This window comes from Taeniopygia guttata, chromosome 8, assembly GCF_048771995.1.
Source record: "Taeniopygia guttata chromosome 8, bTaeGut7.mat, whole genome shotgun sequence".
In the NCBI taxonomy this organism is placed as follows: Eukaryota; Metazoa; Chordata; class Aves; order Passeriformes; family Estrildidae; genus Taeniopygia; species Taeniopygia guttata.
The window spans coordinates 1707670-1722538 of record NC_133033.1 but is presented as its reverse complement, the minus strand read 5'-3'; the positions used below and the strand labels follow the sequence as shown (position 1 = coordinate 1722538).

At 45.3% G+C, this 14869-nt stretch overlaps 1 protein-coding gene across 1 annotated transcript in view; it reads left to right on the top strand.

Moving 5' to 3' along the window:
• The window catches only part of CACHD1 (cache domain containing 1), an 87278-nt gene that overhangs the window by 61899 nt on the left and 10510 nt on the right, over nt 1-14869 (top strand). Inside the window, exons 8-19 of the mRNA XM_072932523.1 lie at nt 89-238; nt 1258-1491; nt 2297-2446; nt 2941-3064; nt 3545-3662; nt 4436-4604; nt 7204-7346; nt 8390-8571; nt 9784-9894; nt 12453-12575; nt 14428-14527; nt 14618-14734. Of these exons, the coding sequence (XP_072788624.1) occupies nt 89-238; nt 1258-1491; nt 2297-2446; nt 2941-3064; nt 3545-3662; nt 4436-4604; nt 7204-7346; nt 8390-8571; nt 9784-9894; nt 12453-12575; nt 14428-14527; nt 14618-14734 (1721 nt within the window). The remainder of the gene's footprint in view (nt 1-88; nt 239-1257; nt 1492-2296; nt 2447-2940; nt 3065-3544; nt 3663-4435; nt 4605-7203; nt 7347-8389; nt 8572-9783; nt 9895-12452; nt 12576-14427; nt 14528-14617; nt 14735-14869) is intronic.

Below are 14869 nucleotides of genomic sequence, written 5' to 3'. Positions count from 1 at the left end.
AGAAGCTGCTGTGAGCAGATTGCAGGGCTCTCAACACGAGAGTTAAAAACCTGATGCACTCTGTGCTGTGTCTGTGATTGTGTTTCAGATACTGACATGGTCATCATTTATCTCTCGGCTGGGATCACATCAAAAGAGTCCTCAGAAGATGATAAAAAAGGCACTCTGCGTGTCATCAACGAAGAAAACAGCTTCCTCAATAACTCAGTGATGATCCTCACTTATGCCCTCATGAATGGTGAGAGATGCTTGTGATTTCCAGGCCATAAAATTCCCTTTCCTGGCACAGCACAGCTTGTTTATTAAACTCATTCCAGGGTAATTCCAGGCCTTACTGGGAGCAGTTTCTTCATGGATTTTGTTACATTTAATCCAGAAGCTGCATCCAGATGTTGTTACTTCACTGTTTATAACTGTGCCACTCTATCCTTGTGTATCCCAGTGCAGCTGCAGGGATATAAAATATTGTGGCCTGGATTCTACAGACTGAGTTAAATTTGTTAATTATTGCAACTGCAAAGCTTCCTGGGGGATTCCAGGGGCAGCAAACTGGGACTAAGAGTGAATTCATCAGCCAGGGAAGGTGAATGGGAGATCAAACCAAGTCTGAAATGCTTTGATAACCTGGGAACCAACCTGAGAGCGAAGTCAAACATGAAGATCACCCACCCATTTTCCAAAGAAGTATTTTCAGCACGAAGACAGTTTGTTGTGTTACTGCAAATAGCCAAGGAAATGAATGCTTAACCCAATGTATGATTTGGTTGTAAATTTAAATACTCATTTGAGACTGGGGCGTGCAAAAGGCTTTGATTTGTGTGCAGGAGTTGAGGCTGGGACTTGAGTGAAGTGTGAAACTGGAATGATTCAGCTGGAGAACAAAGGCTGTTATCTCCAGGGCTGAGGAGTCGCTCCTGGTCCTGCCTGTGGGTGAGCCACCGGTGGAGAACAAAGAGCTCTTCTGTGGATTTATGGGGCACACAGCTCTTTGCTCCAAGGACTTTGTGTAAAGAGGGGATGTGAACAGCATGGCAAATCTTTTGCACTGTGCAACAGCAGGAGAGAGGCAATCTCTTTAAATTTGGTGTTAGTAATTAATTTTCCTCAAACCAATCTTTAAACACTTAAGAATATAGAATTTTCAGTGCTGTGATACAGAGTATGGATCGTTCCTTTGGAGCAGGGTGCAGAAGCCTGGATGGAAATGAAGCTTGTTTGACCTGTTGGCTTGTGTTTTGTGCCCCTGCTGCGTGGCAGAGGGGGTGACAGGGCTGAAGGAGCTGGCCTTCCTGCGGGACCTGGCGGAGCAGAACTCGGCCAAGTACGGCGTGCCCGACCGCAGCGCCCTGCCCGTCACCAAGGGCAGCATGATGGTCCTCAACCAGCTCAGCAACCTGGAGACCACCGTGGGCAGGTTCTACACCAACCTGCCCAACAGGATGATTGATGAGGCCGTGTTCAGCCTGCCCTTCTCGGATGAGATGGGGGATGGTGAGTGCTGGCCTCGGGTTTGGGTGTAAAACCATCCAAGATCAAGTTCTCTTTGCTGTCCTGTCCCCTGTCATCCTGTGTTCTGGTTGAGATGGAAGCAATGCAAATACACTCCATTTTTAGTAGGCTTCAAACTGTTTTTACTCTAGCATGCACACTCTTTGTACATTCTTACAAAACTCAGAAGTTTACACTTCACTCATTGGTCACAGGACAAACAAAGTGCTCATTGGAAAGGGCAGTGCAGGTTTCTCTTATTGAGATCAGTCCCAAAGTGTTGGGTAATTATGGATATGATTCCCAGCACAGTGGCAATACTGGGATTTAGTTAAGCAGAGATTTAATATTCTGATTATGCATTAGGTGAGAAACAGCTCATCCCAACTGTTGCTTTACAAGGACAAAGTAATTTCCTTCCTCTTCCATCCTATTTATACTAATTATCCTACAGGAATAGGATATAGGAATATCCTATTTATAGGAATTTATCCTTAAATTCTGTTAAAGCAAGAGAATATTCTGTTGCCTTTTCACACAAATTTATTTTATATCTATAAGGAATCCACTTGGAGACTAATAAATTGAGAATATACTTCAGGCCACTATCAGGAATACAGATTAATTAGGGAGAATGGCTGACAACAGCCAGACACAACAGAAACCCTGCTGAGCCTCCCTGGCCACATTCCAGCATGGAATAGATACAAAATTTAATTGTGTAACATTTCAGAATGCTCAAGTTCCTCTCCAAATAATGAACCAGATGATTTTTCTGATGGTTCTGTGGTGTTTCTCTCCCTCCAAGGCCTGATAATGACTGTCAGTAAACCCTGTTACTTTGGGAACCTCCTGCTGGGAATTGTTGGAGTAGATGTCAACCTTGCCTATATCTTGGAAGATGTCACCTATTACCAGGACTCCTTGGGATCCTACACATTCCTCATTGATAATAAAGGTAATTTTGACTCAGATGATCTCCTCTAGTCCCATTGAGCTCTTGAACCATCAATTCTGCATTCTCACATTTCTGAGTAATGAATGATAGTATTTATTAAAAGTTTAATTGCATTTTGTTGGTTAGTTCTGCCTGAATGTTGCTGTAGATTTTAGTGGATTCATGACTTGAAATTTCTGTCCTGGAGTTCTGATTTGGAAACTCTGGCTGTGGGGATTTCCTACACCTGTGACATCCAAGGTTTTTTGGGAAAGAGGGAAAACTGGTGTTAATGTGTCTGTCCAGCTCTTCCCTCTGATCCAGCTTACTTCACTGATAAATTTTTCAAGCTGGTTTTCATTTGCAGCCCCTTTGATGATGAGATTGTTTGGTCACTGCCATCTTTGCCAAAATTCGATGTAATTACTGCATATTCATTTTTCCCCTTAAAATATCTACCCTAGGCTCAGTTGTGTAATGCATTCCACATTTGGGGCCGTGTGTCTGTTTTTTAGGGTACACTCTGATGCACCCCTCCCTGACCAGGCCCTACCTGCTGTCTGAGCCTCCTCTCCACACAGACATCATCCACTACGAGAACATCCCCAAATTCGAGCTGGTGCGCCAGAACATCCTCAGGTAATCAACTCCCAAATCAGCACCACTGGGAGGATTTCTAGAGGAATTTTAAGATTATACAAGGTAACATTCCTTTTCCTACAATATCTGGATACTTGGGTGGATTTTTTTCCCCATTAACAATTCTGGTTTGATTTTTTCCTCCAACTTTTTTTCAATTGTCATTTTTTATATAGTGTTTCCCAACTGATCTGGGGAATGTTCCTTCTAATCTCTCTCTGCCCTGTCAGGAAGATTTCCCACTCTTTGGTCTGGGTTTTTCTTTATCCTTTGCGTATTCTGAGAATTTTTAAGCTCAAAATGTGAGGGTACATAAGTGCATTTGCAGCACATACACGCTTTCCTTCACCAAGCACAAATAACAGTTAATTCCTTCAATTCTTATGATAATTATGTAAACACACAATGGGAGGATTTTGCTGAAGTCCTAATTTTGCTCAGTGTTTTATAAACTGCTGGATGTTTTATCTGCCACTGCAGCATTCCCTTGGGCAGCCAGATCATCACAGTTCCTGTGAACTCCTCGCTGTCCTGGCACGTCAACAAGCTGAGGGAAATTGGGAAAGAAGCCTACAATGTCAGCTATGCCTGGAAAATGGTGAGGACAACAAGTGTGGGGTGCCACAGGGGGAATTCATGGCTCTGCTACTGTCCTTCCTTCAGTCTGGGAATATCTGATCACTAATCTCAACCCAGGGGTTAAAATGGAATCTGAGGTTAAACATAATCCAAATGAATTCATTCCAAGTGAACTGTGATGCCAGCAATAATTGATTGCTTTGTGCCAACAAACTCAAGAAGGTACTTGTAGGTCATTTCACAGTATTAAGTTAAATCCAACCTAAAGGATTAAGCTGAGCAGTTTTAAGAGATTAAATCTGTCGTGGTTTAACAGAAATTCACACAGGAAGGTGTCTGGAGTTGATTTTCTAAGATTGTAACACTGCATTTAATACCAAACTCCCTTTGCAGAGCAGCTGGGACACTCCAAGGTTTGCTGGTCTGGTGTAATTTAGAGTCCTTAAAATACCCAAACCAGTAAACCATGTGGCACATGCAGCACACAATTAAGAGTGGAAATAATAAAATCTTGCAGTTCAGAGTTAATTTGTCTGTACTTTCCATAAAGGTAACACCAGTGTGTGTCCAGCAACTGGAAACCTACAGCCTCTCCTCTGTTAATGAAAAAAAATATCCATGAAATACTGTTAGAATTAGAAATTATTGCTAACTGAGCAACAAAAATGAAAAAAAGATTACAGTATTTTTATTTTCTGTGTTAACTATGGCAAAGTGGTTTTTGTATAACTCAGTGGCTCCAACACACACAGAAATTCTGTTCATCCCTCACATTTTGGTTCTGTTTTGCAGGTGCAGGACACGTCCTTCATCCTGTGTGTGGTGGTGATCCAGCCAGAAATTCCCGTGAAGCAGCTGAAGAACCTCAACACTGTTCCCAGCAGCAAGCTGCTGTACCACAGGCTGGACCTGCTGGGCCAGCCCAACGCCTGCCTGCACTTCAAGCAGCTGGCCACCCTGGGTGAGTGCCTGTGCCATCCTGGCCAGGGACTCAGGAGCACCCAGCTGGGAAAAATCCTCTGGGATCCAGTCCCAGCTGTGCCCAACTCCCAGAGCACTGAGTGCCACCTCCCACCCTCCCTGGGCAGTTCAGTGCCTGACCACCCTTTCCATGAGGAAATTCCTGCTGATGTCCAGCCTGAGCCTCCCCTGGCACAGTCACACCTTCTGTGTGTTTCTGTAGAGTGTGGCAGCTCAAAGTAAAGCTCTTCTCATAAAACATGGAAAATACTCTTCCCTTGATAAGCTTTTATTTCCAAGGATGATTTTTGGATCAGCTTTTACCTTCTCACAGCTCTCCTTGGTCACAGTGACCTGCTCAGTGCTGAGCTCTTCCAGAGTCACAGCAGAGCCTGAGCTGGATCCCACAGGGATCATCCAGCCCAGCTCTGGAGGGAAGGGCGCACCCAGGGACTGAATCCATAATTTTGTTTCCATCAGCACCTGGTTTTAACCAACAAATTCACTTCTTGCAGGATGAATGAGTGGGGCTGCTGGGCAGAGTAGGAGATTAATGCTCTGGGAGTCCAGTGCAGTGGGAGCTGTGGAGGTGGAGGTGTCTCTCCACTGTCCTCTCCTGGCTCTAAAGCACCTCCCTGAGCAGCAACAGAGTAGGATGAAGTCCCAGCCAGTTGTGCAGGGCCCTGCTGCTCTTTTGGATTCATGGGAGTTTTTCACTGCCAGAAGCTTTGAGTGCCTTCAGAGGGAGAAGTTAAGCCTGTTGGGGAGAAGGAAAACTTCAGTGCTCTGATGGTTTCCAGACCTTCCTCACCTGCTTCAAAACTCTCAGGTTTTGATAGGCTGAAGTGGTTCTGCTCTTCCTGAATGATTTCAAACATTGCTGGGAAAAAGGGAGAATCTCCAAGGCAGCTCCAGTGTCTGGGAAGGATGGAGAACTTAAAACCCAGAAATATCCCAAGAACAGTGGGGTTTTACACAAACATCCTACACTGCAAGCTGTCATATTTAGGTATAATCTTGGGAGGTCCCTAAAATCTCTACTATAAGAAGTTCTGAATTAAATACTTCTGCTTGTAGCAGGGTTTGATGGTCTCATGGTGGATTAGCGGCACAGTTGTGAGATTTTTCTCAGCTCTTTGGAGCCCTGCAAAATAACTCAGTGAGATCAGGCTGGAGGAGGGATCTGACAAACCTGTGGAAATTGCTTTGCCAGTTGTTTCAAACACAGAGATTTCTTTTTTTTTTTTTTTTTTTTTTTTGTTCAATGTGGTGCCTAATCTTGATTATCTTATATCCAGAAAGATAAAAATGGAGAATATCCCAAAAATGCAGTACTAAGCTGTCAAGTGGAAAAACTTCATGCGAAGCAAAATCAGAATATTTGCTCTGGGAAGCAGATGAAGGGCTGGAGTAGAAGTTTGGAAGTGGGGACTGCAGCACATGTGGTGATGTGTTTGAGAGGAATGTGACTAAAAGCAGAACACTTCACATACTGCACTGCAGTTTTTCCTCTGGAGACCATTCCACACAGAGAATTTGGGTTCCATGGGTCACATCCTCAGAAAAGACCTTCTCAACCCTCAGCTGTGCATCATCATAATAATTTCTCTTTTTTAAAAAGGAAAAGCTGTCTGGTTTTGCAGATTTTGCATGATGAAAGTTTACTTTTGAGTTTGTTCCGAAAACCACTCCAGACAGCTGCACTTTTATTGGGGAGCTCCTCTTCTGCACTTGGGATTCTCCAGATGTTCATTCTCTGGAACTGAAAATGCTCATTTTCATTTTCCTCTAGGATATCTAACCTAAACAGAGACACTTGATTTCTTCTTTAGCCCATCATCTTTCCTTAAGAGAAAACAGCTTCTGTAATCTCACAGAAAGCAGTAGTTCAGAAATTATTGAGGCTTTGGGAATAAAGGCATTAAGTACCAAATGACACACAGAGATCAGAGGACAGGGCTGATGCTGTGACTTCTGTGTTTGAGGCAAGAAGGGGAGGAATTCATGTTCAGCCTGAGTTTAGGATGAAACTCTGCTGGGAATTGCTCTGGGTTGGGTGGAAAAATTGATGTTTCCTGCCCTCCCTCCCAGTCCAGAGCATCCTGTGGGAGCTGGGTGTTGTAGTTGAGAGGGAGACAATACAAATACACTCAATTTTCAGAAGGCTTCAAACTGATTTTACTCTAGCATGCACACTTTTTATACATTCTTACAAAACTCAGAAGTTTACACTTCACTCATTGGTCACAGGACAAAATGCTCATTGGAAAAGGCAGTGCAGGTTTCTCTTATTTATCAAACATGGATCCTCGTATCAAACATGGATCCTGTTATCGAATATGGATCCTCATATCAAACATGGATCCTCATATCAAACATGGATGCTGTTATCAAACATGGATCCTCTTACCAAACTTCTCTCTGGCTCACAGAGGTCACTGTAAAACCTCTCCCACCGTTGTGTCTGAGGTGTGGGAGAGCAGCAGGGTCATTCCTGCCACAAGGTCAGCCCGCCAGGGACCCTCCCATGTACAAACACCCTCGCTGTGCCATATGTGCAGCTCCTTGTGCTGAAATTCCTGGTGTTTTGGTGTTTGCAGAGAGCCCCACGGTGATGCTGTCTGCAGGCAGCTTCTCCTCCCCCTACGAGCACCTGAGCCAGCCCGAGACCAAGCGGATGGTGGAGCACTACACGGCCTACCTGAGCGACAACACGCGGCTCATCGCCAACCCCGGCCTCAAGGTGGGCACAGCACCTGGGGCTGCTCCTGCAATCCCAAATCCCAGCAGTTTGCTTTAGGAGGGACCTTAGAGCCCATCTCATCCCATCCCTGGCATGGCCAGCACCTTCCACTAGCCCAGGGTGCTCCTGATGCCTTGGGATTTGAGCTTTTCTGGTTTTCTGCATTTGTGATCCTGCAGCTCTTCAGTGCATAACTCCAAACTGCACATTCAGTGTGAGCTGCTGCTGTCCCGTTTGGGGCAGACACAGCAATTCCTCTCCAGGCAGTCGAGGACTCCTCACTGCCTCAGGCCTGAGAGATGGAAACAAAAGTGAGTTGGGGGAGCAAACTTGGGGTGAATTACTTCATTAGCTGAAGCTGTAATTGGGAGATCAACCCCAATATGGAAATGGACCAAACTTAACCCCAATATGCAAATTGACCAAACTTACAAATGTGTGAAACCTATGACCCATGGTCCATTTTGGGTGCAGCCCCTTGGGGAGGCTTTGTCTGCCCAAAATGTACCTGAAGGCGCTTCAATAAATAGAACAACTTTTTATTCCCTTAATTTTGTCTGGCCTGTGTTTTTAGGTAAGTCCCAAAAAAGGCATCACTCCAACCTGGCCATGGATAATTCCAGGCATCCAGGGGCAGCCACAGCTTCTCTGGACAACCTCACCCTCCCAGCCTGGAATTCCTTCCCAACAACTGATCTAAGAGTGGAGAGAGGAGGGGGACAGAACTAAAAAAACCACTAGAAAAGTTAAAGCCACGCTAAGTTCTTAGCAGAAACACCTTGGTGTTCTTAGGCATACAAATGAGAAATCTCTATTTTCTGTGCGAGCAGCACAATATTTCTATTTACTCCAAGTTAAAAAAAAGCCACAGAGATAACACCAACAATATTTCCTTCTAATAATCTGCTTGGAATGTCTGGTGTGAGAAGCCTTGAACCAAGTAATTGAGCCGAGATGATCCCCGATGGCTCTCGGGGAAGCTTTTATTATCCTGCCAATGCAAGTCCTGCAGGAGCCCTGCCAGCCCTGCCTTTGTTTTGCAGTTCTCTGTCAGGAATGAAGTAATGGCAACCAGTCACGGCACGGATGAATGGATGACCCAGATGGAGATCAGTGGCCTCAACAGTTATATTGTCAGGCGTTACATAGCAACCCCCAATGGGGTGCTCCGCATCTACCCTGGCTCCCTCATGGACAAAGCATTTGATCCCACCAGGAGACAATGGTGAGTTTTTAGGGTCCCTTCAGCAAAGCTTTGCATCATCTCCGAGGGCAAGAAGGGAAATATTTAGAGTTGATTTTGTTTTTGGAGTTGATTTTGTAGCCTGTGGGTTGGTTTTTGTGTTTGGTTTTTTTTTTTTTTTTTTTTTTTAATTTAGTTCAAAATGTTTTCAGCATGGGGAAAAAGTTCAGAGCCTAAATGCAGTTCAAACATTTATTGGTTCTAATTTCAGGCCTTTTTATTTTGTGGGGTAGTTGGTGTTTCATAGCCCAGCTATGGCAGATGGAGACATAAATATTCAGAAAATGAGCATCCCCTTCAGGGATTAGCTAATTCAGGAGTGTTTGAGCTCCTTGGGCCCTTTTTGGTTGTTCATATCTGAGCCTTTTTGTTTGTTTACTGTGGGTTTCCTCACCGCTTTCAAGGAGGGATTAATTATGCAGCAGCATCTGATTTGGGCAGAGAGCTGGGGACATTCCAGATGGGAGCAGGCTCTGAGAGTGCTCCAAAGGCTGGGACCTGTGAGAAGGAGCCAGCCAGGTGCTGCCACACTGGGAAGGGCACAGACCCCAACCCTGTGGCTCCTGGCAGCTCTCCTGCCCCATTTTCCCTGAGATTTGTCATGTTAATGGAAAAAGGTGCAAGTGAAACACTGGGGATAAAGCAGAAGTGGGTTAAACTGCTCGTGGGTTGGTAGGGAGAAGCAGAGTGGTCACTTTTTCTTACAGAAAAGTGTTGCCAAAAGTTTTATCAACTTTCCTATGACAGTTTTACCAACTCTCCTGTGACTGTGGCTTATTTTATGCTGATGGAAGTTTTAAGAGGTTCTGATATTTCTGAATTTTCTTGCCTCAGTTCTGTTTTTTCTCCTCAGTTTGCAGTGTAATCATTTTGCCAGAGTTGACTTTGAGACTCTGCTGGCACCAAGTCCTGCATTGTTCTGGGGGAAAATGTCTGAAATTACATGAAATGTGTTCTGTGCAGAAGTAAACTGAGCTTTTTTAATGCAGCTGCATCTACTGGGGGACCATTTATTGAGCCAGTCTGGGTTAGTTTGGAGTCCCAATTGCATTTAGGTACCCGTTTGATATTGAAAACAATAATTTGGTGCCTGTTGTTCACAATGTTCAGTGTTATTTTGGGAAAGTCAAGGGTTCTGGCTTGAAGTTACTGACTTTGGCACTGATTCTGAGCATTTCTTTTGGCTTCCCTCAGGTACCTGCATGCAGTGGCCAATCCAGGACTAATCACCTTTACTGGGCCCTACCTGGACGTGGGAGGGGCTGGATATGTGGTGACCATCAGCCACACTGTCCACTCCTCCAGGTGAGGGGCCCTGGGGCAGGAGGAGGGCTCTGAATTACCAGAGCTGGGTGACTCTGTGTGCTCAAAATCTGAAAAACCAAAGCTGGTCTTAAAGTGCTGGTGGTGAAATGTCGTCTGACCTTGTGGAAATGGGGCATTGAAACACCAGGAGAAGTCCATTTTATAGGAATATGGGAATTCTGTGGCTTTATTGGTAGAGGAGTAATAACAGCATATAAAAAAAAAAAAAAAAAAAAAAGTTGGGAAAGTGCTCCTGGATGAACATGAGGTGGGATATCCAAGGAATTGGGAGGAGGAGAGGAATTGCTCTGCTCAGGCAGTTTGGGAAGTGTTCCCTCTCTGCTGGAAGAGAAATCCTTCTCCATCAGGACTGCCAAGTTCCCCATTTCCTGAAGTTCCCCACCCCTCCACTGGTGGGGTTTTAAGGAGCAGGGAGGTGTTTGGAAGGGAACAAAGAGGGTTCAGGACAGAGCTGTCCTTACTCCAGGAATTGGGGACCTCCTCTCCTGGGCTGCTTAAATCCAGCACTTCTGGGCTTCCAAAGCCTGTGACTCTCCAAGAGCCCTTCCAGGATTGCTGGGAACAGCAGGGCCAGGAGCTGGGCTGGATGATCCCTGTGGATCCCTTCCAGCTCAGGATATTCCATGATTCTGTGAAATGACTTTTTCCTGGAGGACCAGGCTGTTGCTGTTCCAGCTCCCTCCTGGCCAGGCCCCAGGCTGAGGCCAGGATTTGGGATGCAGGAGGTTTAAAGGAGCCCATTTTATAAAACATGGACCCAACCTTGCTGTCCCAAATTCCCAAAACAGCAGTTACCTGTCCTGGTTTTCACATGGAATCTCCTCCAAGCTCCCTACCCAGCAGCCACCAGTGCCAAGGGAACTTCCAGTGCTGTGCTGGGAACCAGGGATCCCAAAGCCAGCAGGGATCAGGACGTGGCTCCTCCACTCTTCCCAGAGATTCCCCTGCTCTGTGTGGGATTTCCCAGCACAGCACCTCTGCCTGTGTGTTCTGGCAGGAGCATTTTCAGCCCCAGCCCCTGCATGGTGCTTCTCACTGAGGAATTTACTTTGGGGAAACACTTCTGTAAGGAGAGAAGTGCAATTAATCAAAATTCTGATTTTTATCTAGCAAGGGATGGTTTACTCAGCTCTAAGAACTTAAAGCTCCTATGGGCTATTAGAACATGATTAAAGAACACTTAAACAAAGTTTGGCAGATGTGAGTGTGATTCCTGGGTAAATATGACCTCTGAAGCTCATAGTCACATGTGGTTATAATCCCCAAAGAGGCCTGAGCTCCAAATCCAGAGGGGTGGGGAGGAATCTGTGGAGTTAACAGGAATTTTGGCATTAGGGACTGCTGGGAGGCTTTAAATACCCACATCAGGGCAGCCAGAGCTGACACCTCTCATTCCCATTTTATGTATATCTTATTCCTTTTTATGGAGGCTGGGAAGAGAAGATTTATGCCTGATGTGGTTTAATGCAGTTGGCATCAGCAAAGCAGGAGGATTTAGTGCTTAAAAATGAAGCTAAAATATTTACAACATTCTAATGGCTTTATGTCTGTTAGGACAGAGCAGAACTTCAGAGCTTGGTGCCTTGTCACACATGAAATGTGTCTGTGCTGCTTCAGTGCCATCCTTCCCTTCCTCCTCCAGGAAATGTGAACAATAAATCACATGCAGGTTTTAAAAATCTGTATTTATCTGTCTAGAAATGAGATTTGGCTGCATCTCCACTGCACCTCTTTGAAAAGCAAACAAACCTCAGCCCAGTAAACAGAGCTGGGTTTTCATGGAGCAGGGGTGGCCAGAGCTGTTTGTGCAGTCCAGCTGGGCCTTGCAGCATCTTCATTTCTTTTCTTTTTCTAAAGGTTTTTATTCCTGTCTTCAGAGATTAAATAAAGGAGAAATTGATTTCTGAAGAGCAGTAAGTCAGAGGTTTAAGGTCCACATGGGTGCAAATCCCACACCCTTGAGCAGATCCTTTTGTGTCCTGCAGGGGTGAGAGGGGACTGGTCTGGCTGTGCCCTCTCAGTGCCACTGGGAGCAAACTGGGAGAACTGGGGCGTTAAGCATGGAGGAAGGACAAAATGCAGCCTGGGGCTGCTGCTGAGCGCCACATCCCAGGATCCTTTTCATAACTCACCCTAAGAAATGTGATTTTCTTGCCTGCCATTCATAGTCACTCCCACACTTGGTTTTAGGGATTTAGCTCAAAGTCTGGCACCTTCACATTCATTCCTGCTGCTGGGGGCTGAGCAGAGGAGGGGTGCAGGTAACTCCTTCCAGCTGGGGGGATTGGAAGATACAGGGGCTGCATCCTCTGTTTGTGTGGATGGGGAATTTTTAATCCTAATTTCTGTCACTTGGCATTAAACGTCTGTAGGTGGTGGGGGTGTGTGTGGGGTGGGATCCGCTCCTGGGCTGTTTCCTGTGCTGGCTGTACAAAGGGTAACTAAAATAGGAATTATTATTATTATTATTGTCCTGAATTAAAATGTTTTTAATTATTTATAATATTTATAATTTTTCCCTTTCCCCCTCACTGCAGTGCTCAGATGTCCTCAGGACACTCCGTGGCCGTGATGGGCATCGACTTCACCCTCAGATATTTCTACAAAGTCCTCATGGACCTGCTGCCAGTTTGTAACCAAGATGGGGGGAACAAAATCAGGTAAAATTAAATAAAATACTTATTTTTTTGAACCAGATGACCGAGAGGTCGTTTCCAACTTCGTTTCTCCAAGGATTCTGTTACTTTCAGTGTGTGTTCTCTGATTTCCATAGAACTTGTGCTTGTCCTTCCCATATGGATGTTTTTGTTACTCCAGATCAAACTGCCATCAGTAAATAAACAATCTGCAGGTCTGCAGGATTACAAAAGCAGAAGATAACAGATTTGATTTGATTTTTTTGTTATATTTAGATTTTTTAGAAATTCTGGGGAAAAAAGCATTCCTTATTAAATGAACACACTTCCCAGTTCTCCTGTTTGTTTTAATTTAGCCTATTTAGTTCCTGTGAGCATGTAAGAATGATACAGGATCTCAGTTATTTTAACTCCAATTATTCAAATACACTTTCGGGATGTTTTTCTCAGAAATCCATAGCACAGCCTAGACCAGGAGAAGTCTGATTGCATTTGGAGTATCCAATTTCAGTCAGACAGACCCCTGGGTATCTTAATTGTTCCTTTTTTCAAAAATCCTGTGGGGGTGGGAAAAATTCTGGTTTGAATCTGGAGTAACTTGATAATGTGGTTTGGGCATTGCTGTTGGTTCCATGTTTGTTTTTAAACCTTAAATTTGGGAAGGGAAGTGGTTTTCTGTCGTCCTCCCAGTTCTTTCTGGTTTGGGTATTTTTCTATATATTTTATGGCATATAAAAAAAAACAAATCAGGATTTCTGGTTTGGCATTACTCCCTCCCAGTAAAAAACTGCTGCTGATCAGCACGGTCAGATGCCTTATTCTGTTCCTGCATTCCCCAAATGAGGATATTTTTTTGAGGATATTTTTCAAACCATTCTGATGTAGAAATTGGATCCAGTGTTTCCAGTCTTGACATAAACGCAGGTGTTTGGGTTTTTGTAGTGTATCTCTCCTAAGGATTTTCTGTCAGGAAAAAGAGTAAACATCACATCCCTACTTATATTTCTAATGGAAACCCCCCAAAAAATCCAAGTTTTCCTGCCTCCTTTGTACTCCTAAAGAGCACAGAGGCTTCCCCTGCTTTCTGCTTCCCCGAGCTGCTGTGGGTACCCGACACATCCCAGGAGAATCCCACTGGAAGCTGCTCCAGCCCCGGATCCAGCTGGATTCCTGTTGTGCCAGGGCTGTGGCTGCCACCCTGCTAAGCGTCTGGGGACATCAAGTGGGGTTTTAACCTCCCCCTGTCCCCTCCACCACCAAGTCCCTGATGTCAGTGCCACCCTGGCCGGGGCTGCTGCGCCTTCCCCAGCGCTGCCGTCTGTGGCCATGGAAACGGGAGAGGGGGAAAGGGAAAAAGGGGAAAAGGGATGGATTGAACTCCCTGGATTCTGGACTGGGACACAGCTCCAACGTGGGAAGAGCTGAAAAGGAGAGGAAAGCTTGGGAGGGCTGGGAGTGATTTATCCCCCGCTCAAAATGAATTCTGAAGGGGGAGGGCATTAAAGGAGAGTGTGAAATCTCTCTTTAATTAATCACATAGTAAATTAATAAACCATTAAAGCTTTCCAAGTTCATTAGGCTCTGTTCATTTCTGGCTCTCCCCCAATCAGACAATGCACTGATGGCTTCTCCTTTCTGGTTTTAATCAGCTCTGTTTTCAACTCCTTGATGGCCCTGGCTCTCTGGAGCAGTAGCAGATGGAAAAGCTTTGGGAAAATACCCAACACATTCTTTAAGAACATTTTGCAGGGAATTTGTTTCAGGTCCTGTTGAATGGAAACCTTTAAAAGCCCTTTAAGACCATGTTTTATTTCACCCCATTGCTCTGAAGCCCAAGGAGGTCTAACAGGAGGCTCTCACTGTGTTTTGGGGGCAGGTGCTTCATCATGGAGGACAGGGGGTACCTGGTGGCACATCCAACCCTCATCGACCCCAAGGGCCACGCGCCCGTGGAGCAGCAGCACATCACACACAAGGTCTGCCTGCTTTCCCTTGCCTTATTCCATGTCTCTCATTCCTGTCTGGCTCTGATTCCAAAGGCATCAATTCCTGCCTTTCCCCCTTAGGAGCCTCTGGTAGCAAACGACATCCTGAACCACCCCAACTTCGTCAAGAAGAACCTCTGCAACAGCTTCAGCGACAGGACCGTGCAGCGCTTCTATAAATTCAACACCAGCTTAGTGGTGAGCGTGGTTTCCATCTGATTCTGCTTTTGAGTGGGCTTTGGTTGGGTTGGGTTTCTCCTGGTGGAAACACAAGTCCCTGCCAGGCTCAGCAGCTGGGGCTGGGAGCCAGCGTTCTGTGGGGATTGGCCTCTG